This window comes from Talpa occidentalis, unplaced genomic scaffold, assembly GCF_014898055.3.
Source record: "Talpa occidentalis isolate TD23 unplaced genomic scaffold, MPIMG_talOcc4v2.1 talOcc4.11, whole genome shotgun sequence".
NCBI lineage: Eukaryota > Metazoa > Chordata > Mammalia > Eulipotyphla > Talpidae > Talpa > Talpa occidentalis.
The window spans coordinates 87,504,087-87,525,810 of record NW_023601104.1 but is presented as its reverse complement, the minus strand read 5'-3'; the positions used below and the strand labels follow the sequence as shown (position 1 = coordinate 87,525,810).

At 38.9% G+C, this 21,724-nt stretch overlaps 1 protein-coding gene across 1 annotated transcript; it reads right to left on the bottom strand.

The window, feature by feature from the left end:
- Window positions 1-422: 422 nt before the first annotated feature.
- DIO2 (iodothyronine deiodinase 2) lies at window positions 423-20,927 on the bottom strand. The gene is given in 4 exon segments (XM_037503762.2): window positions 423-5,578; window positions 5,581-6,151; window positions 13,784-14,058; window positions 20,907-20,927. Coding segments are annotated over 3 exon segments (816 nt in total). The 5' UTR covers window positions 14,006-14,058; window positions 20,907-20,927; the 3' UTR covers window positions 423-5,555.
- Window positions 20,928-21,724: the final 797 nt, after the last annotated feature.

Genomic DNA, 21,724 nt, shown 5'->3' with positions numbered 1-21,724 from the left:
TATATATATATATATGTATATATATAAAATGGGTGTGTGTGTGCTTTAACCGACTTCCTGGAAAGTTTATTTATTGCACTTAGAAAACCTGAGGTGTAAATATATCAAAGTAAAAGCTTGCCCCACAGTCATTTCAATGGGTCCCTTTCCATGAATTCTGTGTGTGACTTGTTCATGAATATGGAAAGTATCTGAAGATTTTCTTTTGACTTGTCTTGATTTCCTTGAAAACTCTGGCACACAGCATGAAATTAAAATAACCTGGCACTGCTGGCCACTTTGCCCACAAATACCAAGGAATAAATATTAGAATGATGGATTCTCTTTCCCTTGTCAACCATGAATGTGTTCCAGTCAAGGGCAAGGTCTAGAGAGTAATTTAAAAATAAACAAATACAACCAAAGAGTAACTTTATTCTTTTATTCCAAGTTTATTAAAATACAAGAACAAATTGTAAAAGCACACGTACCACTCAGCACCAATATAATAACACTCTTTCTACTGATAATCTCCAAAACATTTCTGTTTCTGCACCTGAGAAGCAGATATATATACACATGCATTCTCACCACATTTACCCAGTACTCATAGCATCATGCCCCGAATATTCTCCTTGCTAGAGAGACAACAATGGGCAGAGGCAAACGAATGTGAACTACATCCAACCACTAACTGAGTCGACGACTCTTTCGTCAGTAGTTATCATTTGCACACTGGTAACCTCTGCACATTCCAGTCTCCCACTTCGGGTGCCCGATTTTGTGGGCTAGTGACAGAGTCCGGAGACAATGTGATGCAAAACTAAACAAAACTGGCCAACATTCCCTACCCACTATCTTTTCATTGCTTTGGTTATAAAGTACTGGATACTTATGTCTTCAGATTTTCCAATCCTAACATATGCAAAAACCACGCCGACTATTGACAGTCTGGAGAAGTCTTGAGGATTTTATTTACCCTCTTCCATGACCTTTCATTTATGTAGGTACCTGTGTGCCTTTGAGGGTAAGGAGGAATTCTGAGTCAATATAGTGACATCCCCTGGGTCTTGGGAGTCTCCTCAGTAAATATTAAATAAACTCCCTGCAGCTCTGGCGCTGCTGCCCAACATGGACAGCAAGTCCCAATTTGTGTGAGCAGTCGTTTTGGGATGTCTGGAAGCTTGCTTCTATTGGTTCAGCCTCACCTTGGAACAGAGCTGAGCCTCTCAAGTCTGATGCCTTGCTTCTGGTGCTATCCAGAACACAAGGCATTAGGTAGTGGCCCGGGTCTGGCTCATCCTACAATGATTCAGCAGCCCTTCTCCAAAGGTGAGAAGTTTATTTTCAAATCTTCCCAAATCCCAAATCCATACACAGAGCCGAGAAGGGTTAGTTCTTCCCAGTGAGTGACTTCCTGATTCTCCCAGGTCCTGCCCCTTGCTTTCACAGGGATCTCAGGACACTACCAAGAGAGTACAGATCACCAAGTAGAGGTTGGTGCTTATGCCTCCTTCTGGACAAAGATGAAGACTAGGTTTGGCTTCTATTTTTAAAATAAAGGAAAGAGGAAGGAGATTGGAATATAAACACTTCAGCTCTGATTTTTGGCAGTATCATTAAAAAAACTGAAAACTTCTGGATTAAAAAACCTCACAGTCTCCACTACTGAGAGACATGACATTGGGATCGTTCTAAAAGCTGTAGCTCTGGAGAGGGTTTTCCTTAAATCTTCAATTGGACAGAGTTAGTGTCTACATTTTCCCTCAAGCTTATTTTCCCAAACACCAGTCAGAGGTCAGGTGAAATAAATGTCCAGGTCCATCCTCTTATGATTTACAGAATGGGGAGTCTTGTAAATCAGTGCAATCCTTTTGGTGTAGACATAGCCCACAGGGCATGCTGAGGACACCTTGTATCTAGCTGCCAGTTTTCCCAAAGGCATAGATATGTCTTTAACCTGCCCCTCTGGTAGTTTATGCAGCAAGTCAGCATCCATGCATGATGTCCCCATATTTTATAACTTTTATTCAAGAACCCAAATGGTGAAATACATCCAGGTTAAAATGAAAAACAGTAGGTTTGTCTTCTCTCCTTGATCAGAGAATAAGCATATCCTGGGTAATGGGGAAAAACATGAACTAAATCAAGAGACCATTTAAAAGTTGATATTGCCAAAAATCAGGAACATCCTATAAACAAGGTGAAGACATAGGACTTACATATCATATGATATGTAAGTTTATATGTGATACATAAGAGTCACATAAATTAAATGACTGTTCCTTTAGGGACACAAAGAAAGAACAGAGTTACTAATCTGCTTCTGAGGAGATCAATTACATTTTAATGCCTTTTTTCAGACACTTCTACTTTATTGGGGTGGTGTTCCATTCATTTCATTCATGCCCATTTAAGAACGTCATTGTCGATTCTAATATTTTTTCTAAGCAGGAAAATAAAGTAAGTTTTGAATAGTTCCAAAACATAAGTCTTCCAACTACTAAATGCTTCAATATCTAGATGCTAAAATATCTAAAATTGCTTGAAAATTAAATAATAGTCAAGCTAATTCAGTTTAAAAGCCTAAACTGATAGCTTCATGTAAACATAGCCTATGGTGTGGGGTGGAGGGATGTTTATATACTAAGAAGAACTCAAAGTTTTTGTATATATATGTATGTATACATGTATACATATCTATAAACTATGATTCATAGTTCATACATATGAGCTACAATTCTTCAAAGGAACATCATAAAAGACAGGGAGAGTATTAGCAATCTAATAATTTCTCTGAGCATATCATTTAAGCATTGATTCTCTTCTATAGCAAATAAGGAGTTCTTGTTAAGTTTATAATAGATATATCACAAGAAATCATAAAAGTTGATGTGGAGATAAATAGGTTATATAATTGCAGGTTGATCACAACTCTGATATCATCAAGCCATTCTACATATTGTAGGATTCCTGAGCTTTGTCAATTTACTTCTCCATTGACCCATTCAAAGCCTTTTCTTCCAGTAGCACTTCTATGTTCTAGTGAACATATCTTTTTCCCTGATATTCAGCATATGCATTTGTAAATTCATTTCCACACCTTCCTTTCTCCATTGGACTATCCTCAGGGAGAGGAATTGCACACACACACACACAACCTTCTGTTTCTTTAAAAAACTATCACAACTGGATGATTTTATCCATCATTCTTTTCCCCAGACGACTAACACAACCTTAGCTAAATCTCATCCCCCCACCAGCTTCTCCAACATCCTGTTCCTTATTGTACATGTAGAACAAAGGGGAAATTTAAGGACAACAGTATGAGGGTGCCCCAACCAATTTTTCATACTACTTCTCTAAAGTAAGGTACTACAAACATCTCAACACCATTTAAAGATAAAAATCAGTGGGGCACACTGATAAAGTCTGGGTATATAGTTCCACAATTGAAGACTGAAATTATCTGTTCTCAACGTGATTTTCCAGATATTCTTTAGGTAAGTCACATTTTCAAAATTTGCATTGTTCCACTGAGAATGTGTTTTATAGAATTTAAAACCAGGAAAGTTTAAATGCTGCCATAAAAAAATCATCAGTTAAAATGATACTTTAATATCTAAATAACGAAACTAGTGATATAACTGATATGTTGCTCTGTTTGTTTGTTTTTAATGGTCTTGATTGTTGCAATCTGTTCCCATTTTTTTTCTCAGTCAGTTAACTAGTTCAGGAAGATGTTTTCAAATGAAGGTATTTTGGCTACTAGTTTTAATTTGCTTCTCAGTTATTAATGAAATGCTTACAAGAACCTTCAATTGTACAATTAGAGGATTGTATAAATATAATCATTTACTGTGATTTAATAGCATCTTCAAATTTACAATAAAAATTTATATACAAAATCAATTAGTCTATTCTTTGGGGGGTTATGACATTTATGTGTTTATATTATTTATAGATAAAACTCTAATATCGTTCTTTTAGAAATATGGCATATATATTAAAATGGCATTACAGTAGTATAGTATAGAGGTCTTAAATTACTAAACTTCCACTAGCAGGAAGAAAGGAAGACCCAAATTCAAATTCAAATTCAAATATGAATGGGAATTTCATTTTATCAAATCCCATGCTGCTGAGGGTTGCCTTAGTGATTGGAATTGTTTCAAACTAACTTCCTCTTCCTCTGTTTAGTGACTAAAGGAAAGCTTGTTTGTTTGTGCCTATTATTCATTACAGTTCACTGTAATGAATAAGCTACAATTCATTGTAGCTACAATTGAATGGCCAGGACACCTACCTCCCACAGCAGCTGAGAAAGTATATGCATGTATATATACTTGAGATATATATATATATACGCATATGTATATATCCCAATATGTAAAGTTGCACTAAAGAGTGTACTCTATATACTATAAAGAGAGAACACTTCTATAGAGACTGAGACCAGAATAAGTGGGGCTGTATAATTGTAGGAACGGAGAGGGGTAGGCCAGCACCACCGGACCCAGTGGGTTTACCTTTAATTGGCATCATGGGATATAATTCACCAACTGAAAATATACACACCACAAACATGTTTTAAAAAATTAATTATTTCCACAAAAAACCTCACAAATACAAACATCAAAGTCTATTTTCCTCTCCTTTCAATCCTTTTCTCCCTCAATCTAGAACTACATGGTAAGTACAATGTTTTCTTATGTATATTTTCTAAGCTGTGTTGGCCATTTTTTTTTTTCCTGGTCTTGTATATGCCTCATGTTTTTGTTTTGTTTTGTTTTTGTTTTTGTTTTTTGTGGCTAATAAATCAACCCCACTCTTTACAGCTTCAAGGTAAAATCCATGAAGGCTTGTCTGCCTCTTTTTCCTAGTTGTCAATTGGATTTTCTTCTAGTGCTTTCCCCACCTGCCTAGAAAGTAACTGTCAGATTTCAGATGATCATTCTGACCCTGAACTTGAGAAAATATTCTTGGTATCTACCAGACACACCTGTGAATTTTGGGATATTTAGACTGGCATAGACTATTGGCATATGGCTGGAAACTAGTGCATAAGAAGCTGCTCTTCCAAGTTAAACACCAAGATCCTAATCACATGGCCTACATTCTAGGATTCATTAAAAGTAAATATTTGAGAATTTTCCAGTCATACTTTATCCATGTTGAATAAAGTTTAGGTAATATCACCTATTGTAACATAGACAGTAGCTTCCCTTACATAGTAATTATTCAGGTTAAGTCTCTTCTTCACACCCCAAAGCACAACCAGCTGTATCACTCCTTTCTCAAGTCAGAATGAACACACGCAGTAACTGTTTCTTTCTCTCCATCTTGGGATCTTTTCGTTCAGGGTTTGTCACTAGGAAGAGAAGTGATGGGGCTACTATTTAGCCAAATTCCATTTGAGTGGTGAGAAGAGAACTGTGATGTTAGAGGTTTATGTTCTTCTGACATGTAAATTCCTGTCTTTCAGTGAGCAATGGGTCTCAGTTGAAATAGTGGATTCAGTTTTTAGTTTCTTTTCTTTTACATAATTAAAAAAAAACTCTATTACAATCATACCTTTAACCTGCTAATCTAGATTTCATCTCTTCTTGAAATTCTTCTCCAGCCAAAGCCGGACTTCTTGAAGGTTGTAGCAGAAGGGACCTTTTCCTCCCAGATAAGCAATTTTCTGTCTCTGCACAATGCACACACGTTCAAAGGCCACCCCGTAAGCTACATTGGCATTATTATCCATGCAGTCAGCCACAACTTGGCACTGGGGCGGCAAGGAGAAACGCTCCAGAAGTTGGTGGGCTGCTGCACATCGGTCTTCCTGGTTCCGGTGCTTCTTCACCTCAAAAGACAAAGAAGAATCCCCAGGTACCGCCCAACCATCTGAAGGATGAGCCTCATCAATGTAGACCAAGAGGAAGTCAGCCACTGATGAGAACTCCTCCACCAGTTTGCTGAAGGCCGGCAGCTGGCTAGTGAAAGGTGGTCAAGTGGCTGAGCCAAAGTTGACCACCAGTGGGCGCTCAGGGCTGGCAAAGTCAAGAAGATGGCACTCAGCTCCATGAACCGTTTTCTCTTGGGTCCCATTACCACTGCTGTCACCTCCTTCAGGATTGGAGACATGTACCACACTAGAATTGGGGGCATCTTCACCCAATTTCACCTGATGGTGGAAAAAAGAAAGGAGAGAATAATATATTAAATACATTGTCAAAGCCCCAAAAGAAAAGTCTTTTTTCATTCTCTCGCGTTGTTTGAGGTAATTATTATAATCACTGAAGGCAATGCTGTTAACTCTTCATAATTAAGTTGAGGTTGGTATTCCTTCCAACCCTCCTTTGTTGTCAGTGCTTAAAACACATGATATAACAAATGAATAATTGACTTCATTTTAAAAGTTAAAAATGAACAGTCTGCTTTCGGACAAAAGGACATAGCTTTTTCTGAATTCCCTCTTCTGAATTTCAAAATACTCAGGCAAGACCTTTACTCTCTTACATGATGCTAAGTTATTTAATCTCAACCAATCAACAATGATACCAATAGGTTCTGTTCCTGGCCAGAACTAGAGAACCTGGGGTCCCATATATAGGAAGGCTACTGTTATTTCGCCTCTTCAGAGCTTCAAGTTTCTAATCTGCAAAATGATGATAATAATGCCTGTCTTCCTCCTACGATCAGAGGAAGGTAACCAAGAAAAGAGTTATTTGTACACTGTCAATGACTGTGTGGGTGTAGATTATCATTATTAAATGCCACCAAGACATGTGAAACAGAATACCATCTATACTAGGGGATCTTATGTTTCAAAAAAAAAAAAATTACCCTTAGAGGAGATTTGAGCTCTCCTCAGTATGACATCCTTCCCCAAGACTTCTGGATACTCTGTGATTCTTTTGATTGGCACTTCATTACACATTGGCACATCTCCATTACACAAACAAATGAATGAACAAAAACATATAATTACTCCAGAATTCTACATTTAATTTCTCATTTTTCATGTGGTTTTTTTGTTTGTTTTCCTCTTTTTTATCTAGGAAGCCATAAACCATTTACTGTTCTACCCTATATTTTATTAATAAGCTCCTCTGAATAATAAAATACTCAGACTGAAGAGATGTAGAAGAAAATTGTCCCATGTGCCCCCTTTGCATGTGGTGTAAATAGTTGAACATAGAATGAAAGAAAGCCTGTGGGCTTTTGGATCTGTAAATTGATAATAAAAAACAGGCAACATAAAATAACCAATTACTTCAGTTTGAATTAACACAATTGGATCTTCCCCTAGAATGGTTTAATCAAAGCCAATAATATCAGGGACAACTTTGACAGGACAATTGATTTTTATACACAATCCTTAATATTACAAAACACTTCCAACTCGATCGACTTTTTTCCCTCATATAAATACAGCCACATATAACACTACAGTTAATTGAAGTCACTTAGAAGCAAATTGTTAAATACACAACAATCCAAACTGATATAAAACACTTGAGGGCTTTTATTCAGAAGCTTCTATCTAATACTAATGCATAACTCATTTTAATGGTAGAGAAAGAACTAAAGGAGTCCTTTCTCTCCTTTCTGAAAAATCCTGGCAGGGTAGGTTTGAAACAAGGACTGTTAGTTTTCTAAAGGAAATCTTATAATAACCATCTTCTTTCTTAGAAAAGGAAGTTGTTGGTGTGATTTAAGTTAGTACATTTCTTTTTAGGTACTATTAGAGTGAGAGTTTACCTAGATTCTTTCCCTTGGTTAATTTGCAAATGACACTAGTTGGAGAACATAATAAGCTGCTTTTAGTTGGATTTATTTTATATGACCTACACTTTTTAACCAGTGGATTCTTTTTACACTTCTTTGCAGATTTAAGTGGAGGGTAATACTACCAACACTTTGTTACATCTTTCCCACTTAAAGAAGCAATAAATGGATCTAGGAGGACTGATTTTAATAATAATATGCTGTGTTCCTCAACATCCTGTGATATAAAGAGCCAATTGTATTCAAATCCATATGAATTCATTAGCTGTTGCAGCAACTTCTTGTTAAGTGAGCAACTCAGACAGGAGGAAAACAATCCCTGAACTACAGACATATAAGCTCTTGGTAGGTAAAAACATCCATCTGCTTTTTTTTTTTTTTAGCATTCATTTTTGAGACCTATGAACAATTGAGTAGTCTTGTTAAATGGCCCTCTGATATCCTGACTTTCACCCAAGCAGAACTGTTGATCCCAACATTATTCCTGATTATTCACCTGAATAATCTAATCTGATGCTTCAGTCACAGGTGACTCTCTTGTTTGTTACCTGTAGTTAATTTCTTGGACAATTAAAGCACCTTCTCCTCCTCTTTCTTCTTCTTCATAATGTACAGTTCAATTAGTCACATAATGTTTTTCCAAACTACAGTTAGACTAGTTTACTTTAGAAAATTTAGAACAAGTATAATACCTTCAGTCTAAAATTAAAAATTAGGGAAGTTACCAAATAAATTATGTTCTCTGTGTCTTTGTGTGTATGTGTGTGTGGGGGGGGGAGCTGGCATTTTGTTAAGCTGGAAAAAAATATATTACATATTTTAATTTTGTTGAATGAATGATAAATATTATAATCTTTGGGGTCAGTGAAGAATTGTATACTCAATAATAACCTTGACATGCAATGAACCTAATTATATTTTGGATGATGGATAAGCTCACTGAGGTTGATAATTTAGACGTGTGAATCCTGAAGTCTTTCTATAGTACAAAAATAACCAACACCCAAAGCTACTGTTCTGTTCTTGTTATCTCAGCTTTTGTCAGAGCCCAAATGAAAGTAGCCAATATTCTTTACTCTTTACTTTACTCAGTAGCCATGAGTCCCCACTGCAGATAAAAATGTCATGAACAGATGTCCTGTTCATGAGGATAACCAGATAAGAGAAGGTGCATTGATAAGATCAATGCTATTAATAAAACTACAAAAGAAAAACTCACATTATAATCAGCAAATCCAAAAGTGAGTGGACCAATTGTTGTTTTTATGAGCATCATGCACTGATCATAAAATTTGCTAAAACCTGCTGATGGAGGACAATTTAGCAACACTAAAGAAAAAAAAAAAACTTAGAAACTTTAACAGGAAAAAAAAATTTAAAGAGCATTACTGTTTATTTCTCATGTTTCCATTTGATCACCAAAATTAAATTCCTATTATGACCAGAGTTTCAAATGGAGAATTTCTCAGTTTGCTTGCCTAGGCACCCAGCTGAGATGGAATGGGGCTATCAACATCTCTGTCAATGATGGAAGATTCTTTGCTTTCCCCAGGAGCAAAGCATTCCTTGACAAAGAGCCAAAATGATGAAGAAAATAAAGTTGGTCCCATAATAACATTTAGGCTGCAGGAAAGTAGCTCAACGAAAACAAGCTATCCCCTGGTACTCCCAAACTTTGTTTTAATTTCCCACAGTGGCACAGAAAGTCTCCTGGCCACAAGTTACCTATCATCTTAATTTCTCCTTCTTAGAGGATTTGTGTTTGGTTTTTGTCCTTAATGAGACATATTTGCCAAAGAGGCATTCAAAAGGCATTTTTTACTCTTGCGGAAGAGTAATTAGGTCGGTACCTCTTTCCCTGCCAGCAGTAGCCGCTCTAAAGAGAACCCTGCCCAGTATTTAATGCCCAAACACAAGAAGCATCATTTTCACTAATTGGTCTTGAGGTTCCGAAGTTCCCAAAGGGTCCCTTTATTTTGCAAGGATCAGAAAGGACATACGTAAAATGTAATAGCATCATCACTGACTTTAATCTTTCTCATCTGCACTATTACAGTTGCTCTTTCAAATGTTTCGGTAACCAACATCAGTATCACACCAGCAAGGGGGATGGATAAAGGGCTTGCATTTTCACACCAGGGAAAATCTCTGGGCCAAGTTCAAATGTTGTCATAGGCACATTTATAAATATGAATGAGTGTAAATATATGGCATATATAAAATTTTGATCCCCTTGATGATGGGACCCCTTTCACTGAGAGTGTCTGTGACCCGGGAAAAGGATGCTGCTGCATGTGAGCTGAGAAATGCAGGGTGAGGGAAAATGAGAAGGAAAACGATCAAGGAGAAGCTTGAAATAGAGCATATATTACTAGCCATGTTTGTTTTTCTTTTCCACAGCTTGAGAACGGTTCTGGACAGAATATCACCTAATCTCATGTTAGAAAATAAAGCAAATGACAAAAATGGCGTTGGGCGGGTGTGTGACTGAAGAAATCGTACACATCCTTCTTGCTCTCTGAAGTCCTGGACAAGGCTTTATTAGCCATCAAAAAATTTCAAATTCTTTGACATAATGATGAGATGACATCAGTTCATCTTTAAAAAATGTAGCCAATTTTTAAGTAGCATTTTAACCATTTCCATTCAAATTGACCCAATAAATCAAAGTTAAAGAACAAACTACCTACTCTTTCCTCTGATTTCAGTTCCCTCTTGGCCACTCTGGTTTTGATTTGTATCTTGAAATTGTAAACCCCAAGCGCTATCACTTCCCAGTGTTTTACCTAAGTGGTGGACAAGCTCTGGCTGTGGCCTTGTGTTCTTTGGGGAATGTTTCTCCCTTAAAAAGAGCCATTTTCCATTGTAGAAACTGGTGTCAAAAGGCTTGAGGTGAATGAAGAGGAGGAGGAGAATGTTAAAGAGACTCTTTCAAAACCAAAATTATATGTTTAAATGAATATGTTTTCTGTGCCACTGCAATATTAACCGTGCAGAAGCTAAACTGCTTGTCAGCATCTATACTGCGTGTTTACTTTTACACTTCATTTAGGTAGGAGCCAGGCTCACAGACAGGCTCATTTGCTTATTGGTTGCATTTTTGAGTCTTGGAGGACCAGCACAAGGATGCAGTGTTAGAAGCAATGACACTGACTAGCGAAACTTAAATAACAAATAGCTGTTCTTCACCTCAATCCTTCACAAGTCTCTGTAGACTTTTTTTCATTAAAACCAGGTCTGCAACACTAACTAACAAAACCTGAATTATCCTTCAATGCTTCCTTAGAAAGTTCGTTTTAAATCACATTCAACCTTTGGAAGGAAAAGGAATTTTTTGTTTCATTTTTTTGTTTCTGTTTTGTTGCCTCTTTCAGGAGCCAAACACAGGGATCACACTATTACTCTGCTTTCTCTAAATACCTTCCCAAGTCTCTGACATTCCACAACCAGAAGAATTAGAACTGACCTGCTCAGTTGTATCCCATGTGCAGTAAAGCTCTCAATCAGAAAAGCTTCTACTGAAGGTGGCAGCCTCAAAATAGTGCAAGTCAGCATTATGAAATACTATGATGCCATCTCAACAGAGCTTCCTCCAGTGTCTCCAGACATGCCAACGCCCAGAGACAGTAGCACAGATGGCAACATCACTCAGGGAAGTGACTCAACCTGTTTCAGACATTCTGAGTGACCCTCAAATGCCACCACCAACCCTTGCCAAACTTGGACAGAGAAAGAGCCCCAAATTCAGCATGAGCTGTATTCATGATATTTCTAAGCACTGCACACCCTTTCAGTCTTGTCTCTGGATATAGAGGCTCCTGGGTTGCTGTTTCTCATGGTAGGTATTTTATAAATCATTAAAAGCACACGTAGTAGCATCCTAACATCCCTCATGAACTTGGTCATGAATCAAATCAAAAGAGAAATAATGCAGGCGAGGAATACACAAACTTTGCAAAAAAGAAAAAAGAAAAAAATCTCTCATCCTTGCCAACTTCTTGGAAGAGGAATGACAAAATATTGCAACACAATGGAACACTATACATTAGTGAAAAAAATAACAAAGTTTATTAAGGCGGTATTTATTTTTTCCATTTTTATTTCCATTAGTTGCTTAATTGCAAAACCACCTCACTTAACATTTATGGGTAACACCACCGCTCTCACCACAGTTTATCTGAGAGGTATTTGTGCAACATACAGGCACATAAGTAAATTCTCTCAAGCAATGATTTTTTTTATAGTCAAAAGTAAACTATCTTTCAAAATAGTAAGAATTTAATAAGCTGAGATCAAACCATTGACATAGCTGTTCTATCTTATAACTCCTGCAAAATGCAGATGCAGATGAGGGAGCTTCCTAATTAATAATATACCTGATACACATTCTTACCCTTCTCCAAATTCTCTAAGCCCAAAACAAAACAGAAGCATTCACATGCAAAGTGTACATTTGCAGACATGACACAGGTCCTCTCAATAGCTCCTTTCCACAGCCCCCACTTACCCCACTTAGATAACAGAAGTAAGTTTTTACAGCTAGAACTTTGAGCATCATTTCACAATCTTACACAAAAATTTTCACTTACTATCAAGAGCTCTTACTATTCTCCTGTCTTTAGGGCAGCAATGTACTCCTGCAGGGAACTCTCAGTAACAAAATGTGGATTATAGCAAAACTTCCCTCATCCACAATGAATAGTTCCTTCTTGAACTCTTGCTTGATTTTAGTGGAACATCCTATTCTGAGTTCCTTGACACTAGAGGTTACTTCTTTTCCTTTCCTGGTGCATAGGTTTATTTTTCTGGTGTTTATTTTTGGAGGGCTTATTCATTTCCTGCCCCCCCTTTTATTCTAGAGTTTTCTGTCTCCTGTAATCTTGGGCACGAGCCCCCAGTACCGTTAGGGAAAATCAAAATTGTCTGCAACTTTTGCCGCGGGATGAGATTCTTCTTAAACCCAACGACCTTCAAAGAATCACATGCACATAGAGGGAGGAGGCAAAATGACAGAGCATCGGTGCCAGAATTTTCCTCTTTGCCCTTTAGGAAGGCGTTGAGGGTTCTACACCAATATTTGCAAGCAGAAAAAAAAAAAGCTGGACTGCCAGCCTTCCTCACTTATAAACAAAGATTGACAGAGCAGCACTTAGGACACAACTTCTGAAGATAAGTAACCCCCAGCTGCAGGACTCAAGGTGCGCGTTGTAACAGCTTCTAGATGTTCCTGCAGCAGAACTATCTGCTCCGAGACAACTTGTTTAACTTTTGAGGAACAAAGCAAATGTGGTTTTCCTTACAAATTCTGGATTTCTGACAGCCAGTCCTCAGATCTTTCTTTTGCAAACTGATACCTAGTAACTGGGGAGGCAGTGCCTGAAAGCCACATCAAAAGGGGTTCAAATCCAGATAAGTGGAAAGGACTCTGCCCACTGGCTTGCTTTCATTAACTCTCACCTCTACCAGATAGACTGGCTGTGACACGGAAACACACCTGCTGTGACCATTTTGCTAAGTCTTGTCAACTCCCGGAGACATTTAAGCAGAGAATTTTTTCTTTCTTTCTAGCTTTGCAGTGTCCACCCCCTTGAACTGTCCTCCCTCTCGCGCCTCCCAGAGCTTCTCATCCAGCAAAACATCACATCTCACTTTATGACGAGCAGAATAAATGTCGTGGCGTCTCTTCCCCAACATTTTCTGACTTGCCCCAAAGTTGTTCTTTGCCTGCGCAAATACCCTCCACCTCCAAATCTCAGCAAGACACTCCTGAACGTTACTAGAGAGACTCATGAGGTCACACAGAGGTCATTCGGGTGAAACACCTGTCGCCCTCCACCCCCCCAACCCCTCCTGTCTTAACTTGCATGCCAGGTGGAAAAGGGAAGCTTAGGAGCTGCCCTGGGTAGAACCACCAGCTTCCCAAATAGGGAGTCCTCACCCCCAAGCTCCCCACGTCCCCTAGTCTCCAGCAGAGATGCCTCTGGCCCTGCAGACCTGAGCAGAAGCCCCCCTCATCGCCGCTCACCTGTTTGTAGGCATCGAGGAGGAAGCTCTTCCAGATGCAGCGCATTCCCTCTGAGGTCAGCATGCGCCTCCACTCCCCGCGAGTGGACTTGGAGCGGCTCAACAGCAGCACCACGTGCTTGAGCAGAATGACCGAGTCATAGAGCGCCAGGAAGAGGCAGTTGGAGAAAAAAACTGGCAGAATTTGCAGTGTGATCAGCAAGTCTACGCTGAGGATGCCCATGGTCTCTGCCTCCTGAGTCAGTTTCCTTGTGCTCTCTGGTTCCCCTTCACCCTCTTATTTAAAAGGGGGGTGGTGATAGAGGGGGTGGGGGAGATGAGGGGGAAGGTGGGGGTGGGGGAGAAGGAGAAAAACTAAATTAAAAGGAAGCCCAAGTTGTCTCCTCTTTCAAAGAAGCAGAAATGGCAACACCAAGCCCAGTCTCTCCAGCCCAGCAGTTGGAGCATGCCCATCAATTCATTCAATTTGGAGCTGCTGCTTTTTTTTTTTTTTTTTTCAGGATTTAGATGTTTAAAAAAAAAACAAAAAACTGGCGTACCCGTCCCTAATCCAGTCACCCCTCTCAGAGTCGGTGAAAGACAGGCAGTTCTACTTTCATTTCCAAGCACCTATGAGACTGTGGCAGAGATTGCAAAATTTTCTTAGCTTTTCATTGTCTATGTTCAGAAACGTAGCCTGTTTCTTTCTTGAATTGCCAGAGTTTTTAAAATGTGCTTTAGGAGTAGTTTTTTCCCTTCTTTACTCCGTTTTACACACACTTTCTGTTCTTCTCCCAGCCTGGCTCACTCTCTCCCTTCCCAGGAGCGGCTGACTTCTCTCTTCTTCCTCACTGCCTCTGGCTCTGCCTTCGTGCTATCTGTTGGTGGTGCAAAGTGCCTCTCTCTGCAGCCCAGTGAGTCTCCCTGAAGCCTTTTATACATTCCCTGGCTAATTGCTGCAATAGAGAAATGAAAGGCTAATCTTGGTAAAGATCTTGACGTCATTGAGAAAGAGGGCTTTACTTTGGCCAGGACTGCAGTGAATAGAAAAGCAAAACTCGACAACTTTTTTTTTTTTTTAGCAGGGGGGGGCCCCGAGGGACAGTGGAATTTTGCTTTGTGATTTAAAGAGAGAGAGAGAGAAAAATTAATACCTTTGACTGTTGTCAGGAAATGCTTTCAAACTTCAGGAAAAGTAATTTAATAGGATGTGTAGATTGATAGGGTAACTCCTGCTCCTCTGATTATTGGTATTTTTATTCATTTATGAGGGATTTGGGGCAGGAAGCCTCCTCAAAGCAGGTAGAAAGAGGGAGAGTAATCACAGATGGTCTTTGCTCTATTTCTTAGGAGATGTGAATACTTATATTTGGTCTTTATACCTTTATACTGTCTCTCACCAAATTTGTGACTGATGTTCTGTGACTCTTTTTTGAGTCAGGATCTTATTTGAGAAAATTCAGAGTAAGTTGTGAGGTAGAAAACTTTTTAACTCTGAGTACCACGACAGAGTTTCTTTAAAACTTCTCATAGAAAATTAATACAAGTTTTTTTTTTTTTTCCAGTTTTTCCAGGGCCAAAAAAGAAAGTTTTCTACACATGAAAATAGTTAGGTAACCAGACCTTCTTTAAGTTCCATTTTGCCTATATGCAGATTAAATTAAAACTTTCCATCAAATGGCATTATGATGCCAGGAGGCTGAGAAACAAATTCCTTATGAGAGCTCTTTCAATTCTGCATTTACCCTGCTTCTGTTAGCAAAACCCCAAGAGAACTGACACTTCGGGAAATCTTCCTTTCTGCTTGATTCTTTTTTGTTGTTGTTGTTAATGTGTAAGTGGTTAGGAGCAGACTTTGAATTGGTTCAAGAGTCACATTTACCGCGCGGTGGCTCACCTCTCTTACCCCTCTCCAGAACTGACAGTTAGGCAGACAATCTTTTGGCAGAATGCCAGGATCTCATCAGATTCTAGCTTTCCTTCCCCACTTACCTAACAGACCACCTCTAGGAATTTTGTTTTCTGGGAAGAAGGAGCGGCAAGTATAGGCACTGGGGTGGGGATATAGAATTTTAAATAAAAATGTGTCAGCTGGCTTTTTTATGTAATTAGAGCTCCCACTGGATATGAGCTGCAGAGTAGGTGCACGCCTGTGGTCAGTACCCTTCTGTGTTTTGTCTCTGTGGCTAAAATTTGCAAGACCACAGAAATAATTTAAAAGCCTAGAGCAGAGATCATTAATTGGTGGGCCCATGGGACAAATTCTGCATGTAGATGCATTTCATTTGGTTGGTACAACACTTTTTGAATTTAAAAATTATAATTGAATGAGAATGCCTTTAGATTCTGTGAGACCTGAGGTTCCTCTTTGCTTTGTCCATTGCTATTTCCCAGCAGTTAGAACCTTGCCAAGCACATAGGAAGCCAGAGCACAATGTGCAGAAGGGATGAATCAACAGGGCATACATTGCTGTACACTAGAGGGCACCATTCACATACAAGATGATGTGATTGGCATGCCGGAATTGTACACCCTGGTGGACACTCCATGGACACAATCCTCACCACTCCCTATTGCCTTAAAATCTTAGATGCTTCTTTTTATCATCCATTTAACCTAAGAAGGGTTTTGGATTTGCCCATGGTGTAAACTTTTAGGAAAATATTCAGAACTTAGAAAGATAAATAAAAGCCACATTGAAAAACATTTTTCCTATGACTAGAACACATTGTTAGCAAAAGAATATTATTCATGTCCATATTAGATATTCACTCTATTCTTTCTCCCTCCCTGCTCTATGTCCTTAGGAAAGAAAGAAAAGACAGGATGATGAGAGGGAGGTGACAACATAGTTTTTTTTTAACTACTGTAGATGGGAAAGCTACAGTGCCAGATGAGGTCCTGGCCAACAATGACAGAAAAAGGTGTGGACTCAGGAAATGATGCTTCCTCACTGCCCAGACCTTAAAATCTTACCCCTTCCCAGACATTCATTTTCTCCTATTTACATTGAATCACTGCTCCTTTAAGATACACACTTGGGCAGCCCTCAACCAATTCTCCCTCACTTATCAGTTACCTTCAAGGAGGGAGTTCTTTGGGAAGCAGCAAGCTAATGAGGGGGGTTGGTAGAAAATCAGGAAAAAAATCTTTTTATGTACAGAGTTCAAGGCACAGCCAGACTACGCGTAGTAATAAATCAGAGTTATGACCTGGGCCTCTTTTCTGTTTTCTTTCTCTTTTTCTTTTCTTTCTTTCTCTTTTTTGTAGTAAGAAGTATTTTGAGGTTTTGTTTTTTTTTTTTTTTAAATGGGGAAACCAATAGATACACAGCCAACCTGATAGTGTCATTTCTCAGATTTTGTCTATCCTCTAAATGAATGAATAAATGAATCTCAGAACTGAAAGTTATCCTTTTACCTATTAGATAATCTGTCCATCCTAGAAATTACATTTCTCCAAGGGCATCTTTTTCATGTGGTTCACACTTGCTTGTTCTAATTACTAGTAATATTTAGCACTTTGATCTGCAAGTAGTTTTATCCCTATTAAATAACAAAAATAGCCCATTAGGTGTCAGAGTATGATTTGAGTCTTCATATACATGAGAGGATGTGTATCACAAACGTTGCAGAGTGAGAGCTGGTGCTGGGTTCTTTTCCCCAAACTAAACCTCACTTTTTTCCTGCATGACTGTTTTGTGGATCGTGGTTATTACTTTCAGACTCAAAGCCTTGCCAAAAATGGTTGCAAGAAGTAACTTTACCTTCTAAATTGCAAAGGATATCTGGGATTGCACATCTGCTTGATATTGCCCTAATTCAAGTTTCTGGTTTAGATTTCACAGGATCATTGGAAAGCTTTGGATATCTTCTTGGTCATGTAAGTGTTGTTAGCAATCAGCAGTGTAATGAGTTAAATGCAATCCAATGTGTGGCATATTGGTTGAATTTCCCCACACACAGGTTTTATATTCCAAGGAGAGGCAACCTAGGACAAAATGCTTTGGGCTTTCTCATAAATGCAGAACCACTGGAAAATTGTTTAAATTTTCTTTTACCTAAATAAGTGAGCATCGTGTTCTGCCATTGCCTCCTTTGGGTTGGAAAAATAACAAGCATAGGAGTGATAAATCCTTCGTTAGTCTATGTTTGACTCTTAAGAAATTGAAGTGGGATATTCTGAGAGTAGACTTGAAAATTTCAAGAAGAGACACTCCCACAGCTATCCTCTTATTCTTTTCTGAGCGAGTCAAGGAGTAGCCAAAGAATCCTGTGGCAGTAAAAACTCATTCTGTGGGGCCTCCCCTGGTGGCGCAGGCAGTTGAATGCCGCACTGTGAAGCTGTCTGTAGCCTCTGCAGTGCGGGTTTGATCCCCACCAACCGGGGAGAACCACATGGCACAGCAGACCTCTCCTGTCTCGTCCGCTGCTCCCCTTAGCAGTGTATTTCTTCAGTCTGCCTGCTCTGTTCCCTGCTCTGTCTCTGGTGAATCCTCTCACCCCCCACGCATCTGGCCTGTACCCCAGTTCTTGTATAAAAATAAATAAATCTTTAAAAAAAACTCATTCTGTGGATTTTTGGTCTTAGCTTAATAGAATTTTATTCCTTCTCATGCAAGTCGTCCATTAAATATAGTAACAATGCAGTTTCATTTTGACTTTATTAAAAACTTGTCAAATAACTATAAATCCAAGAGTGCCTGGTCAGGACTTGTCTGTGTGCTGATTTGGAGTACTGGGATTATATATCCCCCCTAAAGAGTTGCAGCTGTTATCAAAAAAAGGGACCGCCAAACTGAACAGCCAGTTTCTATCTCTAGTAACTCCTGGTTGTGCCTGAGAAGGAGTTATAATGGAGGGTTTATACCACAACTACTGAATCACTCACAATTCCCTGTGGGCTCATCCACTCTACAAACACAGCTGAGTTCCCTGCCTTGTGATGAAACTCAATGGATAAAATAGACAACCCCAGAGTAAACTCCGACACACCTTAAGCAAAGCATCTTGGGGCTGGGGCCGAGGAGGAGGGCACTGTGGGAGGTATGAGCATTCTATCCCAACAATCTTGTCTTAGGTTCCTCTGCAAGCCCTGGCAGAGAGCACAGTCTGAGGTGTTAATAAATTCTTCCCTCAGGAACTGCTGCTGCTCTTTTCTTTCCAGGCCACCTACTGGTAAAACAGCAGAGGAAAAGAAAAGGGAAAAGTCAGGAAGAGCAGGGAAAGCAGCAGTGAAGAAGAGAAAGAAGATGAAGCAAGTGGAGAAGGGGAAGAGGGAAGAAGATTCAGTGAGTTGTAGTTGGAGGCCGCCGGCCAGAGATCCAGTTAATGCCAATTGAGGCAAAGCTTTTTTGTGAGGAAGACAGCTGTCCAGAAGCCGGGTGGCAGCCACCAGCTCATTTCACAGAGGCCACTGAACAGCTGTCAGGAGACAACCAGCCTTCACTTGCTATTGACCTGGTCTAGATCTAAATTGATTGTCAAGCCCCACTCCCAGATGCCCAAAGCCCTCCAGGTGTCAGGAGGCCCTCTGAGTGTTACTTAATTTTGAGAATAGTTTATTACCCTCTAGGGACACCCAAAGGTGAGGGGAGGAGAGGGTAAGAGAGGAGAATACTTTGTAAAGTTAGACATGGTTTATTCCTTCAGCACAAAATGCCCAGAATGAACATATTGAATGTTCTCTTTTCTGAAAACTTGACTATCTCTTCATTCTCCTTAAATTTTTGACCTGATGCCACTGACCAGAAGAAACATGGGAAAATGGTCAAAAACAGTCATTATGTTTGGAAATTTTCCCCTACTTTGTTTTCATTCACAACCCATCGGAGACCGTCAGGTAATATTAAGTTTAAAATAAAATTCTCTACAAATGGTTTTACAGACATTTAAAAAAAAAATCGCTCATACATCACCTCCCTCATATGCTGAATATATGAACACAGAGCATGACAAAATACATGAAGGTACGTGCTGGTTCATGCCAGCCCAGAGGTGTAGTTTGTTCCCACTGAGAGCTAAGGATGCCACACCTCCTCTCTCAAGAATTAGAAGATACTAATGCACAGAGAAAATAAACTAGATATTCTACTCTAATCTCAACAGAGATGGTGAAGCTAATAGCATTATCTGTAGCATGAAAGTCCAGGTTTGCAATGGGGATAAATGCTTGCAATGAGGATGACTGTACAATGAGGTAAGTCACAAGGCAGGTTATGAAAATGCTATCAGTGGAGCTGTTCTCAAGTAGGAAGGCAGGGCTAATAACATAATATCTCAAAATGTCTTTAAACCTATGGTGCCTCTAAAATCAAATTCTAGGATAAGTTAATACATAACATATATACAAAAAACATATTGTGGCAGAAACCATAATCAAATTGCTGCTTTGTTTCAATTTTCATTGAAATTCAATTTTCATTGAAATTCAATTTTCTTTTTTTTTTTTTTAAGATTTATTTATGCATACAAGTACTGAGGTACAGGCCAGAGGTCGGGGTGGGGGGTGATGAGAGAATTCGCCAGAGACAGAGTGGGGAGCAGAACAGGTGTATTTACTGAAATACACTGCTGAGGGGCACAGCAGGCGAGATAGGAGAGGTCTGCTGCGCTAAGTGGGTAGCTCCCTGGCAGGGGATCGAACTCATACAACACTGGCTGCGGACATCTTCATAGGTTGCGTCTTAACCTCTTGGGCCACCAGGGAGGCCCCAAAATTCAATTTTCATTGACAATTAATTAACTGAAAATATTTTTTCTAATTAAGTTAATCTTTATTCTTTGCTAAGAGGTAGATTTCCATAGGAAGGAGGAAATGCCAGGTATGAAATTCAAGTCTGTTTTAAAATCCAGCTTTGTTTATTAAAGGAACATTGGTGGTCTTTTATCAAGATATAATAACTAAATGAGTCCTTGAAAAACAGACATATACAAATTCCCGAGTAGCCAAATTTTGTGCTCTCAGAAGCATTTCCTCTCTGTTGTAAAGACTCAAAACCTGTCTTTCCAAAATACAATTAATGAGTTTAGTTATCAGTAATGAGTTAAATGATATCTAGATCAAAGACTTCATACTTCTCAAAGCAAATATCTCTATTGCTTCCTTATAGAAGTTAAGTAATACCAGCACAGTCCACATTCACCTCTAATGAAGAGATGTCTTGTCCTGGCAGACTTCAATTAGCAGACATAGAATCTCTTCTTGGGGTCACACAGGCTAAGATGATCAGAAACAAACTTCTGATTTATTTTTCTACCTGTAAAATAGAGTTTAAATGTTTTCCCATTCTTACGTCATGTGAGTGATGACATATTCTAAAAATATTCAAAAATATTCAAAAAATATTCAAAAAGGCAATCTTTGTGAAAAGTTTATTATTGAGACCAGCCCTAAATCAATAGATTCCCTCTCACGAAACTTCCTTTCAAAAAAAAGTTTCTGGAAGACTAAACCTGATTTTAGTATGACTTACCAACCTGTTCCACCTGACGTTAGGGAAACTTGGTTACTTAGTGGAAAACAGGAAAGATTACCTATAATTGAGAATATTAAGGATGGGCAAACTTTTCCTAAAGAATAATAATCAACCTGACTCTTTGCCCAAATTTAATCCTGAACTGAACCTATTGGAGAGCCCTTCAGAGAAGCCTGTGCCTTGAATTTAAATTACTAACCATCTAGCACTCTGCAATCTTTGATCATTTTAGGGACACTGGAAAGAAAAGCTACCCAAATATCTCTGACTATAGAAAACAATTTTTCTAAATTTCCTGGACCAGAATGGGATAGAAAAACATTCTATAACAAAGGAGGAAAGCTACTGACACTTCCATGAATGATGTGCTTGTCCAATTGAAGCTTCCACAAAATTTGATGCCTGCTCTCAGCAGTGGCACCACTTTGCATCTTCTTTAAGAGACTGATGTATTCATGCTATACAGATATAGCCTCCTGCTGTCT